Here is a 27,647-nt window from a genome sequence, read left to right on the forward strand (position 1 = left end):
TAAACAATACAGGTGGAATTTAGACGGATACATTTGACAGAAGCGTATAATTCGTTCAAATATTTTAGTCAATCAATACAAATAATTACGACCACAATATCGACAGAGTGACGCAGATATAGACATATAAAATTATGGGTTAGTCCTTTAAATGTAATACTGTTACTGAGCAGAATTTTCAAGTATATGCTCATGCTTGGTTCAGGCCATTTTCTACACAAGCTTTCCTTGATATCTTCTTTGCTGCTAACACATACATGCATATCTTCTGCAGCAGAATAAACGCCAAATTATGTTGTTATGTTGTTCATTAATTTCATTGTCCATTGCTCTCTGCACTCGCAGCTGAAAAGGAAATGCATAAATTTAAAACTAAAATCTAAACATGAAATTACAAGATGGCATGTAAGTCGATAGGTAGGTGTTTGTCAAAATCTCAAATATTACCATATTTCTGCATCTACAACATCATTTAACAAGTGCCCTCCAGCTGGACAGCACGTTTGCATTCTTTGTTTTAGCAGTCATCTTTTAACCTTGTAAAGCATACGCAACTCTCACACATATGTTCTCGTCTGTGTCTATCCCTGTTTTGTCCAATTGTGAAACGAAGTAAAGCTGTTTCATGTCACTCATTATATTAAGGCTGATATAAAGAACATGTGAAAGTACAACAACTATACAATCTTGTTTTTTGTTCCTTACCTAAAATAGGCATGTAAATTGCAGCTGCAATTTGTACGCAACACTATACTGTTTATAATCCTGTGTTTGTTTTTGGTATACTAGTTAGAAATCTATATAAAGAATCTCCCCAAAATGTTGTCATACAGCCATACTGGTGTACATATGTCAAGATTGATTTTAAACGAGTAGTGGATACTAAGGTACTCACGGTCCAACAATAAATATAACGTGGACAGTAAGACACATGCATTTTAGTTTTTCAGTATGAGATCCACATTGTTCTAAGATTATATGGTCATACAAAGTAGAAACTGAGCAGAAATTTTGACCTGGAGCAAGACTGCTCATATATAATTTTGGATTATGACATTAAAAGTATACCATTTACTATGCAATTTGCAACATCAGCCCGTGTTCAAGGGTCGTTGTTAAACAGAAAATAGACCTAGATAAACATAATGAATGCAGGAGAGTTTCATTCGAATAACACGTTTAGAAAAAGAGACACGAAATTTAACATTCTTTACTTTCAAAAAAGAAATTCCTAATTGAAAAATACCCTTCTTCATGACTTTCTTTCGGTAAAGAGATTTTTCTTTCTTATTAATATTTCACTATATCTTTATTGATACTTCACATGCTTAATGCCCATAGGTCAATAGGCAACTAATTTTTGATTTGTACTCCCTTGTTTCCTGAAGTAGATTTGCACCGATTTGTCTTGCGAAATATTGAGGAAAGACAAAAGTTATAAGAACGAACATATCGAGAACAAATCGTTGTGTCTGCAGTGCGTACGTCCTACCTCGGCAGTGTTGAGTTTCTGGATTTTCATTGTCACATAAGTACCTGTGGTTCCTTCAGGTAAATGTATGTCACATATGTGACAGCAGATCTTTTTGATCATTATACATAGTGTATGCAGATGAACAATGCAAGCAGCGTGTGATTTTTAGCCACCTTATTTTAATACCTCAACATTTGTGCAAGAAATTAGGAGACAATATTCTGACTCTTTAATGGTTACATTCATTTCAAAAGTTGTCCTTGGCAATGGATGAGTTTTTAAATGAGAAAGGCGGCTGCTTGTATATACACACGATTTTCTCAGGATCTGATTAGGGCATGAACTCAGCCTTTATTGAAACTTGTGATGTAGCTTGCAAGGACAAACTGTTGCATTATAACGAAATAAATGGTTGCTTAGAACGTTATTCTTCGTGAATGTGTATCTGTGTGTGTGTGTTAACTAGTGTTACAGAGCAATCTGATAAAGTGTTTCCGTAGTCGAGAAACCTTGCTTTCTTCAAAATCAGACTACAGAGAAAAGCTACAAAATCGTGAAAAAAGGCATAAAGGCAGTATATATCAATCATAACCAATATTCAAAGTTCAATAGGATTGTGATTCAAACTTCATATACTTGTCATACATACATACTACTATATCAGACCATTGAAATATATTATATTATTGTACGACTCTTCTGTGAATATGATTCTTCTCGAACATCAATAATCCATGGTTTTACGAGAAATCAAAGACTCGTAAGCTGCCTGACGAAAGTACAGGAGAAGATATGTTTCATTATTTTATATACAAAGCGCGTAAGCGCAAACACTTGCAGGTCTTCAAAAAGTTAATCCATTGTGCATTTAGAGGAAATTTAGTTTCTTACACTATATTTCGTAATAACTCAGATCGTTTGACAATCGGTAATGATGATAATGATGATGGTAATAATAATAATAATTATGATAATAATAACAATAATAATAATAATAATAATAATAATAATAATAATAAAGAAGCAAGTGTTGGCCCATGCAACCTAATGCGTTAAGATGAATATTTTGAATGTCACGATCATGCAAGATATATCAATTAGTATTATCTTACATTTTCCTTTTGCATGTTGTAAAGGTTGTAGATAAAAGGTTATTGCCATGGTTCATGCACATTTAATTGAAAACTAGCTATATGATATTATACATGTGGGTTCCAAATTATGTATGATACAATCATTTATTGTTAATATAGTGCAATATAATATGATAAATGAAACACAAATATATTTATTAAAGGTAACTTAATATGTTTACCTATTATCTGACATTAAAATTTGCGAATGGTACAAAATACAGTCGCCACTATTTGAGCAAATTATCTCTGAGTAAGATTAGTTCGTGATCGAGGAATATGTTGGTATATTTCAACCTAATTCTCTGTTCCTGATATACATGAATTGAGCGCAAGTAATATGCAAGTAAAAGTAAGCAAGTACAAATGAAATACACACATCCACAAGTGTGCCTCCAAATATAATAGTTGACTTAAACGCTGAATATGTAAATGACAAATAGTGATAACATTCTTTGCACGGTTTGTACGATTTCTGACGAACGACATTTTAGAAACTTGCAACCCTTTGCTAATGCACGCTTACAATGATTATGCTTTTCTAAGAACGGACGCATACACATAAATGTGTAGAGTTCTTTGTTTCTTTGCCTTATTGTTCTAATTTTAGTATACTGATTTGCACGGAGTTAGCTTATCGCGGTCTGTTTTAAAAAAATAGTTAGATTGCATATGCTCACAGACTGTTATAAATAATTACGTATCATGTCCTATATGCATCAATATATAAAACACTGCAAGATTCTGCAACGTCGCTTATCAGCCTCATTGTATGAGATATATTATGCACCAGATAAGATTTTTGTTACGGATCTAGGTTAAAACCTTCTACCCCCATGTTTTACTTTGGGCATCATGTGTGCTAGCTAGCCGGTCAGCAAAGCTACCAAGAGGCTCGCTTGACAGAGGAAAGCTATGTTGGTAGACGTATTTAACCCAGATCATCAATCAAACAAATCGTCATTATCATGCTAGGCGATTACATTCCAAACCGGTGTAGCCCCACACTTGACATTCTCTTGAGGAGCCTCAACACAGTAGTCTCTAGGCTCAACTAGTTTATGTTGGGATACTGAAAAAAATGTAATCGATATTAACTGACTGTATGATTTGGTAGTTAATCCCCGGTTCCTACATGTGCTCCATTGTTTCAGTGATTTCTTATTGAAACCAAAATTTTGTCGAACACATGATAATTATTTTATTCTGAATAAGCATCTATTTCAGTTTGGTAACTGCCTCCTAACATAAGATCATTTTGGTAGCACAACATCGATTCAACTCCGACAGAAGATCCGTTTAGTGTACACATTGTAGTGTAACAAGGCCATATTTGTCGCCGTATTACACGATTGCAGGTCTTGCTAAGTTACAACACGCAATGGCTTTTTCAGCTCTTTTTACTGGTACAATTGTCAGCCATGCAAAGTGAGACTCGCCGAATTATTTAACGTTCTATCAACAGTTCATTATGGGATCTTAGCAGCTTGTTCACTTATTTTGATTGGACGATTGATGGGTGTCAGAAAATACCCAGACCGGCAATACGGCAAGGAGGTTGTTTGCTCTGGTGCATTCAGGATCCCTGGCTCCAATTGACAACACAATTAGGCATGCCACATTAACTCATCCGATTGGGTTCCACTGCCAGCGTGGCGCTCGTTAAGTCCGGGTCTGCAAATAATTGTGTTGTTTTTGTCCAAAAAAATAAAATATCTTAAGTGAACAACTGCCATTGTGTTAGCAGTCGAGACTGTTCTCTTCTTGTTTGAGTCAATTTCAGTCCAACACATTATATAAGGAACGCAGCATTGGTGGAATTGGTTATAAAATTACTGCCTGCCTGTGCGTTTAACGATCTGCTCAAGAAATGATTCCAAGTTTCACATTGGTACATCCTGTTGGTCCAACTGTCCATTATATTTGCCCCTTAATACAATTATCATTTAGTGCATGCAAGCGTCGTGCATTGCTATAATTGTGAAATAGATATCCAACGATAAGCGGAAAATAATTAATATGAATGTTAGCAACCGCTCCATCACGGAGAAGACTAATTACTACAATCTCGTCACCACGTTCAGAATCCAATATTTACATGTCAAGATACATTGACATTAAATTCTAAGGCTAAAGACGGCCATATATGAGTCCAGACAGAGCCATTCCGAGTGTTATATTACATACGGGCAATAATGGTATTAGTGCTGCAAATATGAAATGCACTGTAAGTAAACTAGGATGTTGTGCGCAGGTATTTATATTGTAGAGGTACGCTGGTGATCAATTAGCAATATTGACTTTTGAAAACCATTATAACTATAACAACCAGCAGCAAATTTAAGTCGACCATACGACAGGTTTATGACGTCAGCTCGCCCCTTTGCATCGTTGATCAGTATCACGTGTGGTGCTAAATGTACCTCAATATTCATGATGCTGATGTTGACTAAACAAATCTTAGCATCGGTGGTACACGGATTATTATAGGCCTGTATAAGTTATTACTTAACTTCCATTAAATGCAAAGATACGAAGAGTTGTCCTGCACTTGTGGTTTTATATTTGTTCGATTAATTGTCTCAGCGGCTTTATTAAACAACTTTGCTAAAAGGTGCTAGAATTGTTGCTCAGTATTTGTATCACAACTTCATTTATAACCGTCATTATATTTAAAATGTATCTCAATATCTAATGTACAGGTGTATTGTTAAGTTATCCTCGCAGAGATCTAATATTTTCCTGTAGAAATCCATAAGGGTAATGAGCAGCTGCGTCAACTGGTGATTGTGACATGGAAGATGCGAGGATGCTGCGGATGTAATTGAGAGCAAAATACCTCGTGTCTAAATAGGGAATAACCAAAACAATCTGCAATTCTGAAGAATTACCTCCTGGGACCTCAATTTCCCTTATTTCTAATGACAGCGTCAAATAATAAATGTATCTACCTCGTGGTAGTTATTCTAAAATGTCTGGCTCAATATCATATCCGGACCTTCCACGTCCTGGCCAGAAGATTAGTACAGCAGAAAGAACTTCATTAATATGTTCTGGCCAACCGATAACTGTTCTCTGATTGTGCGACGTCAACCGGGTTCTGTAAAGATTATGTCCGGATGACAGAGTTTTGTATATACCCGTATAGAACATATTGATTTTAGTCTTATGCATTAACTGCATTAAAGATTCCATTTTAATAATCAAATAGCTTGACAACGGTTTCTTTTTAGTAGATTAATTGCTCCGAATAGCTACTTGGTCAATACAGAATTTGAATTGATATTATTTTCAACACGTGCTTCACTGATTCGGTGGAGTTAAAAGCGGCAGCTACATGTTTTGAAAACTCTGCATGCGATCTTATTCATAACAAAGGAATATAATGAATAAGGGTCAGTTCATGTCTTCTTTCCAAATATCTCAAGACGATTCATATTAGACGCATGGTGGGGTGTGATTTAATTTCTGACATAAGTTTTGTGTTCACGAGTTTGTTGCATTGGAAACAGTATGCTACGACCATGTCAAAGAAGACATTCCCATCTTTCTCGTATGTTTCCGATTACTTATATCAAGCCATAAATTGTTCACTAAATATAAAATTACATATATTTTGTTTACTTTGATAGTATTTTGATAGTATACAAAATGCATGAAACGAGTTTTTAACTTGTTAAGAAAATGCATGAAATAAACCCAAGCAACGGATAATGAAAATAAATCGAATTTACAAGTGAACAAGCAATTGTTTTACATTCAGTTGCAAAAGGTAAGATAGTCAGTGATAAAGTCAAAAGATTTCAACTGGAACTTTATTTAGTATTGATGGCTGGTATGATTGATTTTGAGAAGTTAGGCTTCTATATCTCTTTCTTCTTTATATCATTAACTTCCGAATAAATTCGTGTTCGTCCTCTTCCTCCAGGGAATGTAAGCTATTCTTTTGTAACAGTTTCGTGGCAAAACGCACTAAAGCGAGCATAAACACACACGCACACTTGTACAAGACCTAAACCCTTGAACAATTTAAAACAGGGTCGAGTCATGCATATTTTCGTTCGTTTTGTGAAAACATATCTGAACCTGTCTAGTTCTAAAGCTGGTTCCGTGAAAACACATATTTACTCATATTCAATATCAATATCAGAAACCTTGAATGTATTGAGACTAGAAGTACATTTAAATTAGATTAGTATAATGTATTGAGATTAGAAGTACATTTAAATTAGATTAGTATAATGTATTGAGATTAGAAGTACATTTAAATTAGATTAGTATAATGTATTGAGATTAGAAGTACATTTAAATTAGATTAGTATAATGTATTGAGATTAGAAGTACATTTAAATTAGATTAGTATAATGTATTGAGATTAGAAGTACATTTAAATTAGATTAGTATAATGTATTGAGATTAGAAGTACATTTAAATTTGATTAGTATAATATTCAGGGCATTCTAAACTTCGATTCGTCTAATAGCCTGCCATATTGCGATGATTTCATCAAGGTATAATACCAGGGTTTGTTGGTTTGAGTGTATTCACGAGTTTCTCTATTGACAAGTTAATTACATTTGGGGACGAGACTTCTTTGTTTCTTTATAGTCTATATATTGTCAGAAAAACAAGCCGTATTCAGTTAGACATAATGTGAATGATATAGCTTTATGAATACATTCCATACCACAAAGTAATATAACCATTCAAAAATAAAATACATATTTTAGTTCAGAACATTAATACAAATGAATATTACTTGTGAAATAAAACCCGCCCATTAATGTCCAGCTTGCTATATTTCATGTTGGTTTAAAGTAAGATGGTGCACTTGATGTTTGATCACACCTAAGCATACGTTAACCTATGTTCTAATGTACAGAGTATATTTTTTTATACCAAACCTAATATTCACGTCATGGTGTCGACTCTATTAAAACCTTCTTAATAGTGTGGGCTAAACTTCAGAACTTGTCCAGGAAAATTATCTCAGTCTCCCTTTCGTACAGTACGATTGAAGTTAAAACTCTTTCAAAATAATATTAAGTAAAGTGTCACCTTTTTATTACTACTGGTAGAGATATAGAGACAGGGTCATTTAATCGACACAAAAAATGTGATTATATAATTAGATATCAATAATAATAATACTAATAATAATGAGGACTATGTATAGCGCCTAATCTTTAGGAGCTCTAAGCTCTTTATAACATTAGACAACGCCTATAAGATAAAAAACATATAATGATATGATTAAAAAACTAACACCATGAAATTAGAAAACATAAAAAAAAACATGCTGAGAATATTTAAGGTAGGAAATATTATTAGGTTTATAGGTTTGTTCTTCCAGTCGAAATAAGTGAATTTTGAGAGCCCTCTTAAATGTGATCACTGTGACTTTGTGTCTAAGTTTGGTGGGCAATTGATTCCACGTTGCTGGGCCCTGTATGCAAAAGAACGCTGTCCATATGACTTTGTTTTAATAGTGGGAATAATGCGTATACGATTGTTAGAAGAGGAGCGTAAGTATCTTGCTGGCTTGTACACATGAGTGAGGTCGGATAGGTATGTTGAACTAGAGTCCGACAGTGAAACGTAGCACAGAGAAAAAAATTGTGTTTCATTCTGGATCGAAAAGATAGCCAGTATAGAGTACAGATCAGCGGGGAGGTGTGCTCTGATCGTGCTACTCTAAGTAAGATCCGAACAGGAACATCATTTGTGATTATGTTCTGTAACAAGTATCGTATTATTTTTGACCGATGTTAAACTGGAAAAACTCATAAATCCACAATCGAAAATCTTCTTGGTCTCATATGCGAGATCAGCTATGAGCTTGCGAGACTTATCTTGCTCGCTGTACCCAACAAGGTTAATGTGGATTCGGTTTCGCATATTAGCCAACGTTTTCCGCAATACAGCGTTGTTCACGAGTTTAATCGTTGTTAAGCCGATTCACTGCTCCAGTAAAGGAGATCCCAGATCTATCCAAACGCTTACACAAAACCTCAGCACCTCATGGATGCGTTGTATAAGCAAACACAATCGAAAATAGAACTGTAGAGTACGTACATGAGATAAATTAGTTTGCTTAATTCACAGGCTTGGATCCAGCTTGACATATTCCATAAACTCGAGTCCGGAATAATCCGTGATTACACGCTGATGAAAAGGACAGCCCTTCTCGATGCCCTCAATGCTAGCGGCTAATAGTTGTGGCCACTGTAAAGCTGGTGTGGATACTCCAAGTCAACTTCATACTGTCGTATTCGTGCATGCATGATCATCAAGACTAATCCACTGATGCTCGCCTACGTTCATTGGTTGCAAGATCGGTCATCAGTCCAAATGTGTGCTGTACATCATGCATGTTCAAGCAGTTTGTAAGATCGGATTATGTTATCGAAATGGGGATACAACGTTGATGAAAGCGCCCATTTAAAATATCGACTGTACGTTTGTACAAATGATGACTGCTCGCCGGTGAAAATATATTGGTTCTTTAGTGTAATATGGTCCGCGGCAAGGATTCATCATGCAAATATGAAATTTAATTTCAAAGCATCCGTCCAGAGTTCATTCTAACTCGGTGTTGGTGAATTGTTCCAATATTACAAGGATCATTGGAAAAGATCTGTCGATTTCCTCAAAAATGTTTTCAATGCATTTGAGACTCAAGATGACACGAGAACTATTAAATCTACTGGCTTGTGATTTCAATCACTCCATCATTTTCACGTTTAAGCAAATATAATCACATGCACAAGGAGAACAATCTCCAACTACACATTGGAGATGGCTGGGCTCTGTAATATTAATGTAATTGATGGATGTATCTTTGAAAGTAATTTCATTGCGTTTTTACAAAGTTTATATTCGATCGGTAGAGTTGTAAAACACTTCAACGATAATACAAATAAAAATCGGAAAATTGTATCTGTCGTGAGTGCTATTTTACAATTTCGGAGGCAATATTACTTTTGGAAAGCTGGCTGCGCCCTTGTTTATCCTCATACATCAGATATCTTTCAGCAAGCTTGGCCCTTGATTGAATCTTAATATAATACTCCACTGATATTTCGCGACATTGATAACTATTATACACAGCTTATCCGAGGAAAGTCCTAACATTCCAAGTTTTAAGTTTTTCTCGCACCCCAGAGATTCTTATGATGATTGCATGAGCTGATTAATAGCCAGCATTCTGTCTCTGTGTGTGTGTATATATATATATATATAAGCATATATATATATATATATATATATATATATATATATATATATATATATATATATATATATATATAGCTATGTGTGTGTGTGTGTGTGTGTGTGTGTGTGTGTGTGTGTGTTTGCGCAACTTAGTACGATGTTAATTAGGAAATATTGATTTTAAAGTGGTTCTCAGTTTCTTTACAAATACAACATTTATGTAGCTCAACAGTTGGTTATATTTAGTACAAATTCTCATCAAATTATCCATTGCATAATATACTAATTTTGTTTGTGCTTAGGTCACGACTAAAAATACAAGCTACTGCATAAGGTTTGCAGTGGGTTTATGCAATAATTGTTCTTCTGACGTTTTTAATAAAAATGCATATTGTCTTGGATCTCAGTACTTTCCCAGCTATTAGATAGGGGTTATTCCCTGGGGTGTGACTAGGAAACACTTTTTCTCACCCATGCGACAGAGAAATCTACTTGTTTTGATAACCTTACTTTTCTTGTCTCAGTCTAGTCATCTGAGACCAGTCGTCTCAGTCAAGGTGTCCACGCATTTAGAACTACTTTTATAAAATAGAAACCTTTGTTGTCTTCTGCTGTGCCTGACGTAGTTGTACTAAAATAAAAAAGCAACAACAACAACAACAGGAACAAATATACAACAAAAACATAGTAATTTAAGTTAAATCAATCTATGTGAATACGCCATACAAAACAATTCGAGAGAGACGAAGACAACCGCATCTGATGTCGAGCCTTTTGGTATTATGCTTGTTTGTTACACACGGCATGGTCAATTTTATCCCATATACAGGTCTAGCTGAATACATTTTTAAATGAGCGTCATTAAATGTAGCTAAAGCTTCCTAGCTAGTTTTAAATACTTCGTGTAAAAGAAATTGTATATTGTTAGCTACATTTAATGACGCTGACCTGAAAAATGACTGTGTGAAATGAACAATATAACAGAAAACAGAAACACTTATCTATGCATATATACTATAGACCATGCGTATATACTATAGGATAAAATTCTCAGTGCTGTGTGAAATGAACAATATAACAAAAAACACTTATCCATGCATACATTCTATAGACCTATACACTTCATAGCCTTCCTACTCTCTACAACTACGGAAAAATTAGTAACGGCCAGAAAAGTGTTATATAAAACATGCTTTTTTCTAATTTTGTTAAGGATATCCACTGTGCCCCGGTTGAATCAAAAATATACCTCACTATTTAATGACAAATAATACACTTACCAGCCAGAAGGAACAATTTATCCGTCAGCACATTAATCCATAAGCACATTTCACTGAATCACTTGCCATATTTCCAGGACAGAAAACCGAATGTTCAAAGAATCCGTGAACTTGAAAGTTTAGCACATGGTTATCCGCTAGAGTCCGTTTTTGGAGGGACTATTATACACAGGAGTAATTTTACAATCAATATTAATGACAACACAAGTATGTCACACACAGTTTCAACTCCTCCAAAGAAAAGAATAGTTATATACGATGGTGGCACAGATCTCTAATTACCCATGAATAATCTAAAGAAAGATGTTACTCTTCGTTACAGCTTGTACTAAAAATAACTACAGTAGAGCTGAGTAGCCAATATCATTTTATTATTTACAATATAACTTTTAAAAATTGGAACTAATGAAAATAAAAAAGTTTCTTGTAATAAATATTAATTATTTTTTGTCAATTTCATATAACATCCATATATTAAATGCGATAATTCCTCATTATTAAGCGACGTTTTATGTTGTTTTTTTTTTTTTTGCTCACGCGTATAAACTGTACTTCGGACGCAACGGTCACACCACAACCGTCATTAACATATTTATATTAATGCGCCGCATGTAAACATTGGACGTAAACTCTAGTGCAGAATTCTTTTTACTTTAAAGGAAACTATTGGATGAGAAAAAATAGTCTACGTTGGGGTTTGGACCTAGACAAGGAAGTACCAGTTGTGGGTTTATATTATATATCTCCCCACCCGGGCAAGCCTCGTGGGGAGACATATAATATAAACCCTAGACTGGGATTTCCTTGTCTCGGCCAAAACCCCAACATAGAGTCTATATATACATATGCCTGAAATAATCTTATATATCATGGAATCCTAAAGATGTAATACAATCGGGATTTATCTGTGATACAGCTGTCATGTAGAATAACATTTGATTGACCAAGACCTAATGGTGCTGTCCAGAAAGGCCACATATGTTAACGTCAAATTGTAGTCGACTTCCACGTGTAATTCAATGAAAACTAAAGTGATTATTAAAGTTGCATCAAAACATCATTAAAACATTTGGATGGGTGGGGGACAAAAATAAATATTTAAAAGGAAAACACAGTATATATTTAAAAACCAATGAAATCGGATTCCACACATGAAAATATGTATCTGTAACTATATAATTGGATTAATACTACTAATGCATTTAAGAACATATGAAAGGACCGGAGAGGCAAGCACTACCTACATTATTTTATAATGGACCGTGTATAATTAGCTTAGTAGGGCACCATCTCATTTTCCCATGTATCTAATGTATGCAATTAAGGGCACAGTCTGATCCATTGCCCACATCTTGTATACATATTTCAAAATATGCCCCATCACGTGTGATGGAAACTGGTTGCACTAGAGTTGTACATTGGTTTCGTTTTCATTGGATGCATTAATTGATCAACGATTGACTAACACCAAAATATAAACCGCCGAATGTACAAAACGTAAGTCGATCTGATTGATTTTTAATTGACGTCTAGTAAATATGTTTCTAACTCTGATTACTAAATTAAAAAATAACAGGAAATAAATTACTTCACATTTGAATTCTTCTTAACCATTTAATAAGTGAAACTACCTAATCATTGTTGATGGTGCAACAATTAAGCAACCGTCAAGACTATACTATATTATTTTAAACATTCCACTTTATGAAGTACAATAACAAACATACTAGTAGGTGCCTTTTTATATTTTCCTTTTCATAGTTTATATTTATGTAACTAAGAGAAACCATGTAGCATATTCAAAGACACCGTAGGAATCTGCTACAACGGATAATGCATCGGTCTAACATATGTGATTTCGTTCTTCACCTGACGGAATGAGACATATTACAGGTATTGTACCTATAATGTTTCTTTCTATATTCGGAGACTGAACAACCTTGGAAATCCTCATGGAAGAAAGCATTATTCTGGTAAATTTCGAGGACCAAATCCAGGATAACATTGCTAATGCGTATTAGAAACTTTTGTTGTTATCCATTCTTTATGAAATGCAAGTCGTATATAGCAACATCATCAAATAGTTTTCAGAATCAACGCATTCAAGTCACCCACAACGTTTGTGAAATAGATCCATGGACAGTTTAATACAATGCATAAACTTTGTTAGTTAATGAACTTGCCGATAACTTGTGTCTAGTTCATGTCGAACGGCAAGGTATATCCTCAATAAAATCACCAGAGGCTAAATATGCCCGCTAAGCTGATGTAGCATTTGCTCATAAATATTCGAGTATGTTTCTGGTGATTGATTATGTCCATGATCTTCTTGACACAAACCTAAATTCAATGAAAAGTGTGAAGCAAATTGTAAGATATTAAACTCCGCAAAACACCCTAACAAATAAGGACAAAATTCGCATCAATAATTAATTGTTTTAAATTCATATGCAATGGGGACTCTATTAGAAGGATCATGCGTACATATTGCGAAACATTGTTTAAATTATAAAAGTTATATTCAGTAAAGGCTTCTGTTTTGTTTTTAATCCAACCGCGTTAGGAGAAGCAAGCTTAAAGATTTTTGATATCATCACAATCCATAAGACAAAATAAATAAACAATAGTCCATAAAATGTTAATCATCCGTCTCTCTCTAATGTTGATTTATTTGTTTTGTAATAACACACAATTCAGAATATAAAACGGACCTATTTTTATATCATTGTTACGCTTGGAAAAAATATCAACTTAAAGGATTTGTTTTATTTATATGAATATGATACAAACTCCTTATCTTTCCTACCAGAATATATGATACATTTGAAAGCAGTAAATTTAGCAAAATAACATCTAATCATGTGAGTTTAGGGCAAATAAGAATCACACATTTTTTATACAAAGATGCGACAAATCCAATTTCACATACAAAACATTTACTATAACATTATCAGCATCGCCGACGACATAGACAACTACATGCATTACTGTTATAAAAATCAGGCAATATGAAAAGAAAGTATCATAAACATGTATAATAAATGCATGTTTTTCATTTGCCAATACCCTACCGCATATTGTAATTACGTAACATACATTGTCTGCATTTCACTCATATACTTTCTTTGGGTTGGTATACCACAATTTCAAGATATAATTCTATATAATCTGAACATTATTTATAATTTTCAGAGCGCACGTATTGAATTAATAGCTCTCAACGAACTTAGCGTCGACCACTGAGTAATGTTCATAGTCTATCCATGATGAATGAAAGATACACTGGTAGTCCAATACAAACTGCAACAGTGATACCCGCTAAGACTGTTATGCCCATTTTCCAGGCCTTCCATATCGTTTCGCAAGTGTTGGCCTTAAATGAAAGGAAACATGTCTTCTGCTTCTTGCACAATGACAGCCGAAAAGACAACATGTAATGAAATGCGATCTATCAATGTCAGTGATAAATATTGTTAAACATGAAGCATTAACTAAACTGTACATCTGATATACACATAGCATCTATATTAGTGACTTTCTTTTATGGTTCCTCTTGGCTGACAATAAAATGTACAAATCATTTAGGAATTCAAAGTATAGTAGTAAGATATTATTATTCACACATTCATTTGAGTATGCGAAACATTTTACAACATCAGCGAAGTTGATATAACTGAATGCGTAGAACTTTTGCAATATTTAATAAAGAGTTTAACTATTTTTAAATATTTACAATTTTTCAACTAATTTTTAATATATTGATATCACTATTTCGCGACAGTACTACATGTACATGAACAGTTAAACATGGAACGAATCTGAAACTTCACAAGTATCTAAATCTTATTGCGATTTATATACATATTTGTCAAATCGGGAAGTTACTGTTAAGTAATATCAATTAGTATGCTCTAGAAAGAAGCCGCTAAAAGTATTGTTAACTATGCAATATCTGGTTGCTGGAGTGATGTTTACAAGTCTACTTGATTACACATGACCATTATCAAGCATACAGATTTTAAATGTCATATTTTCGATGCCAACCAAGGTACAGCATGGACAAAATCCTTGCGAATATATTTAGTTTTAAACAAATGTTGGAGCCTCTAAAAATATGTAAACATGGGATGTGGTAGGAATATAAATATTATAATATCTATGTTTCACAAACACAAGTAACAAAATACTTAGCTAAACAAATCAGTGAGTCACGTAAAGAACATTACAACACGTCAAATCCATGATATCTAAATGAGGTTCTGTAATATACATTAAGACACGGAAGCTGTGAAATAATCTTTCCTAAATGTAACCTTAGAATGTATCTAATAGCAAATGATTACCTCTGAGAGCTGTAAACCCTTTGCTGTCAAACATTCCTGTTAGCGAAAGAAAAAAATAAATGTGAACTATAATTGGCAGTACCGAACCTTTAAGTTACTATATGCTAATAATGGATTGAATATATACGTTTGATAATTGACGGACAAATCCGGATACATAAGCATTGCACTTGTTTCGTTTTTTATTATTAGTTAATGTTTGTATTTCACATATTATATTAATTATAAGTTTTACTCTTTCACTTATCACTTTAGATTTCCTTGCCAGAACTGGAGTATAGATAGAACTGTAAAAGTGAAAGAAACGTACATTTAGAAACAAAACTTACATTTAGTACTATTTCTTAAGTTGTTATTTAAGAGTTTATCTAATTTTACTGTTCCTTGTACAGCTAATTTTCAAGGGTAATGTATCTGGCAAATTACTTTTTGGGGCAGCCTAGAGGTTCATTTTTACTATTTCTCGCAAAGAAAAAAAAAACTTTCAGATTTCATTAAACATGATGAAGAAACCAATTTTACTTACAAGTAGGGAACCTTTGATGCTTCTGTTCCCAGCGCAGTCATGAATGTGACCTCTGTATGAACAATGGATTACAGCAAAATTGATATTGCTCGTTTTCGTCCAGTTTGCAATAACACACTCACGTTTGTGTTTTTTGGCATCATCTAATGTTGCCATCGCCAGAATATAAATTGTACTAGTACCTGTAAATATTATAAACTATGCGAACTGACAAATGTATAACTGAAAGGAACACGTAGACGCGAGATGAAACAAACAGAAGCTAAATGCACTCATCATAAATTATGTACGAATATATTTTCTTTACGTCATTTGTTGACATTGTTTTCGTTGAAGGAAGAAATTAAATAAATCATTTGTTTTACTGTGGTATGATGTGTATTATAAATCAAAAGACCTATTCTAGTTTTCAAGCATTCATAACTTCTCCTCCTTGCTATGAAACCACGCCATTTGTTATACTCTTTGTTTAATCTTAACAAAACAATACTTTTTTGTTTTAGCATTATCCTTGTGCAAGGACTTTCACTTTAAATTACTTTTGATAGTAATGTGTATCATTCTCCCTCGTCACACTTAACATGTTTCTAAGCGCTTATACGTTGTAATTTCCGTTCCAATCAATTTGTTTTATTTCGTTTCTTTTAAATAATATTACTTATATTATAAACGTATCGAACACTATCAGATACTGATCGTCATTGTCATGTCTCAAGACTATTTGTCTCACTTACATCTCAAAGTTCCATGAACATACTATCCATTCTAAGTTTTCGTATTTGATTTGTTGCCCTAGGACTATTCTCTTTAGTATCCATCTAAACCAGTTGGAATATGTAACTATATGTGTCGATTTGAAACCGAGTTGAATATTAACACAAAAGCAGTTTTCAGGGCAGATACATTCATTCGTTCTTTCCAGTCAGTGTGTTGGTGACTAGGTAGTCAGAGGTATTCATTACAATGGTCATTGATTCCGCTGAGAATTAATTGTGTATATGTGACAAGAAATCACACAAAACGCGTTTATATATTTGTGTGTGTGTGTGTGTGTGTGTGTGTGTGTGTCTTCTTGCACTGCTTAAAATCATGATTTACTAGCATCACATTTTCTGTTGGTTTATAATGTGTTATTATCTCCGTTTAATGACTGACTTCCTTACGTGACGTTGCAATTATAACAATATAGGCTTTGGTTCATTATGGAGTTATTAAAGATATTATCATCATTAGACTTGCTGAAGTTTTACAACAGTGATCTTTTCACTTTCTGTACTCCATGGCCATGTTTCCTATGCTGCATGTAGGTATAATGTTTCTGCCGATTTCTTTTTTGTTATAAAACACGATTGCTTCAGCACTATCAACAATGAATATAAAGTCTGAAAATCTGTTTTTAGTTATTTATCAGGATGCTGAATCATTTTGTAAGGGGTGTATTCATCTGCATTGAACTCATATACAAACTGTTCCCTACTGAAACTGTTTAGATTTGATGATATGGAGGTATCAGACTATACGCCTTTGATATGTATCTATGTCTCTACCTATCTCTGTCTCTCTGTCTGTCTCCCTATATATATATATATATATATATATATATATATATATATATATATATATATATATATATATATATATATATAATCATGCTCACCAGTCACTTTTGCATAGTTAAGCAATACTTTGCGAACATATGCAATCTCATCAAAAGCTCGGCTATAGCCCCACTGGATATAGAAAAACACATCATTCGTATCTTCTCCAGAGAAATGTTTTTCCAATGGTTGTGGAGAAATTCCTAGCCAGTCGAATACATCCTTTGGACTCTTGCCTTCCGATTGTTGAAAAATGTAATATACTGAAAGATAATAACAAACTAAAGCAAAGCTAATAATTAAATACAAATAAAAAGAGAAATGCATTCCGCCATATAGATATTCAACCATTATATAAACTTTCTTCTCTCTTGCTAATGTGCATTTCATTCTGAAAAGGTAAAAGCGCAATTGTTTCCGCATTTCAGTGGGAAACTATTACATGATTTAGGACATCAGCCAAAGACATGATAGCACATACTTTTAGTCATGATTGAAGCCATATGAATGGGGATGGCAACTTAGACATAATCAAACAATAGACTGAATACATTCATATTGATCTATAGAGAATATAGAGAATATAAACTAAACTATGGATTGTACTTTTAAACAGCAAACATATCATGTACTAAACATATCCCTTGAGAAAGTGGCTTACAAGTCCAATTATTAGGACGATGAATATAACATAAATGATCGAACGGTTATTATGCTTACTAAACTACTCATACCAACTTATATGCAGTCGCAGCACGGAACATGGGATAGCATAGAAAATTTAAGAGGCTACAACGACTGCATACTAGTTATTGCCTCAATTATTGACAGAGATGATAATTGCGCATAAGATCTAGATAAAAACAAATATATAGCGAGTCCAGTATCAGAAGTTGTAGTTGGATTTAGCAATAACCATGCAGGAACTGCACATAAACCTATAATTTATACTATATGTGATGCGAATAACCTATATATATATATATATATATATATATATATATACACCATACTAAACCTCATATTGTCATTTCCCATGCAAATAATTTTACTGAATTAGTTAATGTAAACATTGTGCAAAAGTGGAATTGGCAACAAAGTAAATTAGCTAAAACACAGTTAATTATTTAAAAGTTGCAAAAACTACCAAACGAGTCATATAAACGTTGCCATCTTAATATTGCTATATAAAACAGTTAATAATCTTGCATTTTCCACATATCAGTCCACTTCAGTACTCGTTAAGCAGCTTAAATATATTTTACATAAAATATACATTGGAAGTGAGTTTCAGTTTTGCTTGAATTTTAAGCGTATCATTGATGTTCTTCGTTACCGTATTATGAGCTATGGAGTTTTTCTTTCTTGAAGAAACAAAAGCGATGACGTTTTAAAAGGGAAAATATTGAAACTGAAAAGAAATGTCAGATCTTGATGGGATTTCTGTGTATCAAGGTTTCAGTTTGAGGAGTTTCACTGGATAGATAGACCGATAGATCGATGGACAGATCGATAGATAGATATATAGATAGATAGATAGATAGATAGATAGATAGATATATAGATAGGTAGATAGATATATTGATATATAGATAGATATATAGATAAACAGATAGATAGATAGATAGATAGATAGATAGATAAATAGATAGATAGATTGATAGACAGATAGATAGATAGATAGATAGATAGATAGATAGATAGATAGATAGATATAGATAGATAGATAGATTTATATACACGGATATCCGTATATAGGCAGATAGATATAGAGCATCAATTCAAACCCTTTATCCAGTGTGTAGCCTGGGTCTCTGAATATGACATTTTCATCTAAACGAACCAACATTTATCATACGTTTTGTTGTAAACTCGTGTGGGACAGATATTGATGATTATGTATTCGTGGAATTAGCTAAGTTCTGTCCGCACCGAATGGACGGCAAACATATTTTTGGCATAATGCGTCACGCCAGATATGTTCACCTTTAGCGTCATAAGCGTTTCACAACATAGTTCCTGACTTGTATCAGACCTACATTTTACAGTTGTCGCTCTTCTCAAATCCCCTGATTATGTCCCCGTTACATTACTTGATCTATAGTAATATTACTGCGCATGTTTCATGTGAGTCTCCTTATTGCCGGCTTTGTGGTCTTACAAAAACACACGACTAAGGATAGTAACAATGATTTTCTTCTTCCTTGAGGTTGTTGTTTCTGCATACATCGCGCTTATCAAATATATTCCAATCATATATGTTAACACTAAACTCTTCCAAGAGCGACGATAACTCTAGATCGTGAAAATAGGAAAACATAATATAAGGAGGTGTGATGATTTTTGTGTCCAGCTTATAAATAGCTTGTTGCACAATATATATTGAACAGCGTATAGGTTTCTCATTCATGATAATATTTGTATTATTGCCGGTTCTCACACTGATTACATGTCATACATATTTTCTTGCCATATCATGTTGCCAAGTGCAGTTGTATGTAACCATGTTAGACAGTTAAACCCCACGCATTTTGTCTTGTTAGATAAGAGTTATGAACTGTTCCTACATTGTTATTTAGATATTGAACAATAGCAACTTCTCTACGCTTTAACCATGACCATGCTTATATACATATATATCCATACCTATCTACCACTCATACATATCTACATACATATTTCCCGCCTTCCCGACATATATCGCGCTACGTCCTCTTACCTCCCCACGCTTGCAAATGCATATAACCATAATATTTTGTGTATAATTTAATCATAAAAGGCCCACCACAACATATATACAAATATTAATTATCTGTTGGAGAGTGGTAACAATCAAGAAATTATGGTTATCTAGCTTTCTCCAAAATGGCATTAATATTTGAATTTTTTTAGACTGAACATGTGCAAAGACGCCACTTAACCTGCCTAAATATTTGTTACCAAAAATACTTTGTTTGATCTTTCATTTTAGGTTGTCTAACAATTCTGCCCTAGTCTTCCTAAATCCGACAGTGGTTTTATGCAATTCGTTCATACGTTTATTGTGTCTAACATACATACATACATACATACATCCATACATACATGCATACATACATACATTCTTACATACAAATTAAAGAATATATTTTTAAGCTCGTTTTATGGCTTGCAACAAGAATTGCAAGCAAAAATATTTATTTAATTCCCATTTTAACTGTGTTATGTGATGTGATTTTGATTTTTAACGTAGCTTTAACAATTTTTCAGTCATATCGCTACGATGTCTGCAATGTGGCAGTTTTATAGTGATGTCTAGCACTGGGGCATCATGCCGCAGACATGTAGCATGATGTCCCACCCAGTCACATTATCCTGACACCAGGCCGACCAGTCCTAACACTAACCTCTTAATGCTGAACGCCAAGCGAGGCAACTGTTAATACCATTTTTTAAGTCTCTGGTATGACTCGGCCGGGGATCGAACCCACGACCTCCCGCATCTAACCACTAGGCCACCGGAGCGGTTCCATTTTAACGGGAGAATATATATATATATATATATATATATATATATATATATATATATATATATATATACATGTTATTTGGTTGGTATGGTTCGAATACGCACCATTTCTTTCATGAGTTCGGCACATTAACCACTAAGTGATCGGGGCCCCTCAAGCCCTATTTGGATAAATGGTCCATGTAGGATATCAATTTGAGGTGGGATATATAGCGTTTTTCCTAGAAGAGTAGTCTGTTTACTGCACATGCGAATGTTAGAGGGTCTTCTATCCATGACTTCATTGCGAATCCGAGGTCATAAATACCGTATATACGATACAGGGTTATATTAACAAACTCTAATCGTCTGACAAATGTGAATCCGAAGTCATAACTACTGTATATACGATACAGGTTTGTATTAACAAACTATAAACGTCTGACAAATGTTTTTATATACCCACTCACCCCACGCCAAGACACTCACATAAACACTTCTGCGCGTGCTTTTACATATTTTTATTTTTGTAGAAACAGCACTTTTAATCAGCACAAGGAATACTCGTAACGGTGGTAAATTGATATGACCATGTTGAACTGGTGGTTTAGGAACTATTAAAAGCTGCTAAACAGAGTGAATTATCAAAGTCGATTCGACAATGCAGTATGGGTGGTGCTCAAGAGTGTTTCCGCATTAGTAATTATGTCATTTGATTCTGTTGTTATTAAGACACATGACATTTATATGTAATTTATCTTTTTGTATATTATGCATGTATATTGTTAACATCCAGAAACCTTGATAAGATGTAATTTTGTTTTCCTACGTTAGGTAAATGTTACGTAGATTAGAACTAGTCTGAGCGTAGAGAAACTGTGCATTTGAGTTTATTTAGATGATGGTGAACTGTTTTCTCTGCCACTGCACATGCAGTCTAGATGGACAATTGATGACCTATATGTTTGATATAGGTTAATTTATGCCGTGTCAACTAGCATACGTTGACAGTGACGATTACATTTCCGCATTTTATGGTCTACAGCCGCAATCCATGGGCGACCTTTGGATTTGGATATATGCGTTGTACTGAAATAAATGGTATCTCAGTTTCGAGAGTGCAGCTTTGACCTGCAGTTAACATGTTTGTTGAGTAGCCAGTAATGATCAGTGTTTTTTATATCAAATAATAACTGTAAGATACGAACATTAATAAGTGGCCTTAACGAATTGACCATGTCAATGTCATATTTAGAGTTGTTTTGTTTGTGCTCTAAAAGAGGTGACTATTGATCTCATGGATCATGTTGAAGTCACTTATTTGATTTGGACTGTGCACTATTAAAAAGAATTCCAGGTTCAGCCGAAAATGCCTTAATGGTTGGCCCTGGATAGCAACGATCCTGCCCATTTCTCTTTTGTAAAGATCTTTAGGACTAAAACCGCAACTGTTGATTTCACTGATATATACTAGCTGCAGATAATCACGTTTTGTAGCCGTCAACACTAATTCTGAAGCAACAATTTCTTTTGGTCCTCTTTTGATGTGGTTTTGGTTCGTATGAAGGATGCTATATCAGAGTTGTCAAGTTTACATGGGGCGACGGTTTAAGTAGGAAACTGTTAAGCAGTCTGTGATAATGACATTTCTCTACCTGGAATACCTTTGTCATTGTAGTAGCATCATTTGCATCATGCTGGCTGTACTGGAGGTATTTGCTACACATGCATTGAAGCAGGTGGCAGACACTCATTATGCTTGAGATTTATGACTTTGACTGCCTATCAGTTAGTACAAGATTGCCTTTCCTCTGCTGTGGCCATCGTCTTTCTTTCTTTGTAACTGTTCTTGATTTTCAAGAGCCTGATCTGTTCCAATGAGTCGGCAACACATAAGTAATAGATGAAAGTTTGCAGCCTTGATAGCCCTATCAGAGCAGCCTAATGTTTTCATTAAAAAAATGAAACTTTTGGCTGCTCTATGCGCTGGTTTATTTTAGGAGAGGAGTGAGCATTGGTTTATATTTAGTTTAATATAGAGTGGCCGATCTAGAGAATCAGATCAATTACTTTTTATTCGTACATTGAAACTAACTTGTGAATCACGAATCGGGTCGGTGGTTGATCTTAGGGGAGTAATCACTTTTGGTCAATGGCAACAAGTTTTACGTGTGTGACAACTACCACAGGAGTGAATCACGGAGACAAAGGTAATGTCATAAACCTAGGATATGTGTTATATGTTTTTAAGTCTATCTTGAAAGATTTCATAGATTTATGTACTTTTTGTTCGACTATGAGGAACAATATGAGTCTCGGAAGATTAGGTAGTGTCATTCATCTAGGTAGAGTCATCAACACGAGTACTCAGCCATTTATAGGATCAGGTCTCATAATCTACAGTATTAACGAGACCTTAGCAATGTGTAGCGTCAGAGAATAGACCGTCCCTAATGAAATTCGATGGATTTGATAATGTAAAAGTGTTTCGAATTTTAATGATTTTAATGTTTTTAAATAACAATATTTATTTGAATTATATGTTTGAATAGTTTTTTGTACCTCATCGCGCGAATATTGTTATTTTAATTGACAAAGTTTTTTTGTTTTACATCTCATATTTGAATTATTGATGTAGTGTCAAACTCGACCTTTTGGATAGCTCCTATCTGTATTTGTATCATCGAACGCTAAAATTTTTATTGATAGCATGATTGACATTTCTGAGGTTAAAGTGCACTGTCTACATCAGATAACAGCCGAAATGGTGCAGAATTGCTTTACCATAACATCCAAATAATGGAAGCTAGGGTACGTGCTTGGCACGTTTCCTAATTTACTCTGATTTAAGCGACAAAATGCAGTGCCACCTTTAATGGAAACTTAATTATAAACTGAACAAGGTTGCTCTCTTGGCATTGATTGATTGGTTGATTGATTAGTTGATTTGTTGATTGATTGATTGACTGATTGACTGATTGTTTTTAATTTTACCTCGCACCATCACTGTTTGGCTTTTTTGCGTCATACCAAATGTTAAATGTATGGTCATTTACAAATGATTAACGGTTTCATAAAGATCCGCGATATCAAACAAAATAGTTGAAAGTAAAACGTCAAATGGTAATGGTAATATATATAAAGCTTGCCGATCAATCGGAAATGTAAATATTGTATGTTAATAATAAACTAATAAAAGCAATACTAATAATTAAGTTTTCTTTTAAATGTACCATGACTGTATACTATTCATGTAACATGTTCTAGAATATCCAGTATCGAGGCATATAAAGTAGCGTTGTGTATGTACAGCTCTTTAAAGATTGGTAAATCGATACACATATCTTACATGTAATCAGATAACACGCTTATGCCAGGTTTGAAATCATGCGGAATAAGACAGAGATGAAGAGATGACAAATGATTAAAAACAGTGCAAAGTTTGGACAAAAAATCGTGTAAAATGTTTAAAAGGCAGTGGAGAGAAAGTTTGCGGAAATTGTACGTTGAAACTGTTGCACAGTCCATTATAATTATAGTACATTTTACATTTGAAAACTCAACCTATAAAACCTGACGTTTCGTTAAGACTGTAACGGTTATGAAAAGAAATTCTTTGCAAAGATATAAATCGCGTAAATTTCAATCATCAACGCATAATCATTATAACGAAATAAAAGTTAAAAATACATGAATCAGAAAAAGGAATATATATATATTGAAATTGTTTAACATACCGTTGGATTTGGATATCTCAGAAAAGTTGGATGTCATCCTGCAAAAATCAGAGATAAAGATCGTAAATACCCAAATATATAAATGGATAAATGTGAAATGCATTTTGGTGGCTATTTCTGGCTACTAAAACACGATCGGCCTTTACACAACATACATCTAAATGTTCAATAAACACCTCTTTCATAACTATTTTGTGGCGTTATTTCATCCCTAAACCGCTATTATCGGTCTGGAACCAGTTGGTTTCACTACTGTTTCCTGAAGTGGCATCGTACTCTGTCCTGAAGTGCCATCGTACTTGATATGATCAACAAACATTCATGATTCCTTTGTAACTTAACAGTTTAAATCATGCTTTACCTGCATCTGGTGTTGCAACTTATTTCAACTTCCGCTTTTAATCAAAGCGGAAATCAATATGAATCGTGACATGGGCATGTATGCTGGTCATTCAAAGGACATTTGTGATGGTGCCGTTTTCTCAGTAAAATACATAGAAAACATGGCAACCTATGATATTTGCATACACTCGAGCACTGAAAATATAGTGCATGCTGTAAAACAACTCAAAATAACTTTCTTGTTTGCCAGGTGAAAAGCTGGCCAAAGTTCTTCATCTTTTACAATATAGCCTTAACTTTGTTCATTCTTAATATATACTGACATATTTAGCCACTCATACGTAATATGTTTATTTTATTATGATATACATGCTGTCGGAAGCAAAAAGTAAGAGAAACAAATATTTCTGTGTATATTTTGTAAAGTTCATCTGTAAAGAACAGAAATAGAAAACATCAGTTGTAACATTATTTTACTGTTCAGCTTAGCCTTGCCGCGTTTTGTTGATTTATCATCGGATTAATTTTTTTATGGTTTTGATAAGTATGTCATATTCGATTCTATATTTTATGTGATATGATGTGTTTAAATGTTTTGCTGTTAATGTTTGTTGTAATGCCTTATTTGTTTTATGTTATATCGGTAAAATGCTCATTAGAACTTATGTTGAATTAGTTTATTTTAAACCATGCCGACGTTAAATAAAATCTTATCTTATCTTGTATTATTATACATTAATCCGACATGAAAGAAGTCATAAACTGGCATCTATTGTAGAACACATTGAACAACTTCATGAAATGATGAAATACAAAATAGCTAGCACTGCTTATATAGCTGTTTATGTATAACTCGAAATGTGCTAATGCAATAACTGTATACGTCTATATGTGTCTTTCTCTGTCCCCCCCCCCATAGTATTGGCAGTATGAACAATCCTAAACTTGCAAGGTTATTCGAATGATTCAGCTTCATTGATTTAGTTTTAATTTGCATTGACACTTGATAAACTTATCCAACAGCAATTCGGCCTTCATATTCAAACCCGCTTGGTTTTTATTTGCTGTGAACAGCACTTAATAAGTTACACCAGCTATATGTTTCATTATTAATTTTAGTAACATTTATAGCGCATGGTTCTATGCTATCAATAGGAACCAATTTTCATCAATATTACAGGAGTTAGTTTCAAACGAGATTATGGCTTATTTGATGCAATCGCATCATTAAAGAGGTTAACATCGCAAAAAGCAAACTTACAGCCATCAAAAAGAATAAAAGCAGCAACATGTTATATGATTTTCAATACAATACCATATTACACACCACCCATTCACATAAACCTTATGCTTTGTCATTTTCTGTACATCAAGAAAAGTTTAGAACATGTGAAAAATAGAGTAAAGCTAGAAGTAATTAAAGTAATATGTATATCCAATTGATGCTGTCAGGTAAGTGTGATCACACTAAAACAATCTTGATTTCCTGGCAGAAATGTGATCTATGAAAACGATGCAAACTTCTATTCTCTTTGTGTTAACGTAATATTGCCAATACTAGCACGCACTTTACTATCTGTTAGCGATGCCTTACACTTTAGAAAAAGAAAAATATGTTGTATAAATCTTTACAACATCACATTGGTGAGATGTAACTTGTTTTAAGAATATTTGTATACTAGTTTTGACGGTAAAGTAATTACAGAGTACTGATTCTTCTTATCAGAAAAGTAGGTTCATGAAGCTATGCGTTATCGACGGAAATAATAAATCGTTGTGACTTATCTAAATTCGAGTTAGTAGGTTACACAATATGTGCTCTTTTAAAACGCATGCATTTTGGAATAATCGTTGTATTTCTTTAATAAAACATCACGAATATTTCATGTTTTCTTCCCAAATAGATCCATCAGCCTCATTGATCCTGCGGTAGCACCCATTAGTATATGGGAAATATTGACAATTACAATGATTATAAGCCAATTCATACTTTATATTATATTATATCGTGCTTAATATTTAACCTAGACATTTGCCAGGTGAAATAAATGTCATATCTTTTCACACTCCAGTATCATACTGATGATTATTCAAAATAAACGAATCCATATCAATGAAACTCCGTTTAGTGTGGAACTGTATTCACTCACTAAATTTGCCGAAAATAAATTGTCCATTCATGCATCTGAATGGGTCCATGTGTTTTGTGTGATGATGTGTTAAAGTGTGTGTCTTACCTTGTACTGCCTGATACCGCCTGTGATAGAATCAGCGTACAATGTTTATACCATTATCCATGGCTTTGGTGTCATCTAGATTATATTGCGTGGGAAAACAATATAAACGTGAGTTAATTATAATTGTCATTAAAACCTTTTGGAGCGATTATGTATCACATCCATTCTAACAAGCAAATATCAATATAATTGCAAATACGTTACATTTGGGTCATTAGCAGACGAGGCTATGGCGTGTAGCAACAAGTATCGTTATCATTTGTTTAGCCAACAAC

The 27,647-nt window shown here is 33.8% G+C and overlaps 1 protein-coding gene across 3 annotated transcripts; it reads right to left on the bottom strand.

Annotated features, from left to right (window-relative positions):
• On the bottom strand, positions 1–27,595 carry LOC149792183 (uncharacterized). Of its 3 annotated transcripts, none has more exons than XM_089970703.1 (6): positions 27,373–27,595; positions 24,794–24,831; positions 17,629–17,832; positions 15,972–16,153; positions 15,446–15,481; positions 1–345 (listed from the first exon to the last, which is right to left on the bottom strand). In XM_089970703.1, exons 2-6 carry the CDS (start codon positions 24,828–24,830, stop codon positions 247–249), a joined length of 558 nt encoding a protein of 185 aa, XP_089826829.1. In that variant the 5' UTR covers position 24,831; positions 27,373–27,595; the 3' UTR covers positions 1–246. The 3 variants fall into 3 exon arrangements, with proteins under 3 accessions (XP_089826829.1, XP_089826828.1, XP_089826826.1); XM_089970702.1 differs by lacking the exon at positions 1–345 and adding an exon at positions 13,741–14,475; XM_089970700.1 differs by lacking the exon at positions 1–345 and adding an exon at positions 13,741–14,502.
• Between the last annotated feature and the right edge of the window lie 52 nt (positions 27,596–27,647).

Source organism: Sinohyriopsis cumingii, chromosome 9, assembly GCF_028554795.1.
Source record: "Sinohyriopsis cumingii isolate HCF-2022 chromosome 9, ASM2855479v2, whole genome shotgun sequence".
In the NCBI taxonomy this organism is placed as follows: Eukaryota; Metazoa; Mollusca; class Bivalvia; order Unionida; family Unionidae; genus Sinohyriopsis; species Sinohyriopsis cumingii.

Bases quoted from the DNA above. Each gene is read 5' to 3' on its own strand.
- LOC149792183 (XM_089970700.1), bottom strand. From the start codon at position 24,830: ATGACATCCAACTTTTCTGAGATATCCAAATCCAACG. The intron at 15,482-15,971 runs GTAAGTAAAATT...TTTCGCTAACAG, and splicing joins GCATCAAAGGTTCCCTACTT to GAATGTTTGACAGCAAAGGG. The intron at 14,503-15,445 runs GTAATCATTTGC...TTGTGCAAGAAG, and splicing joins AGGGTTTACAGCTCTCAGAG to CAGAAGACATGTTTCCTTTC.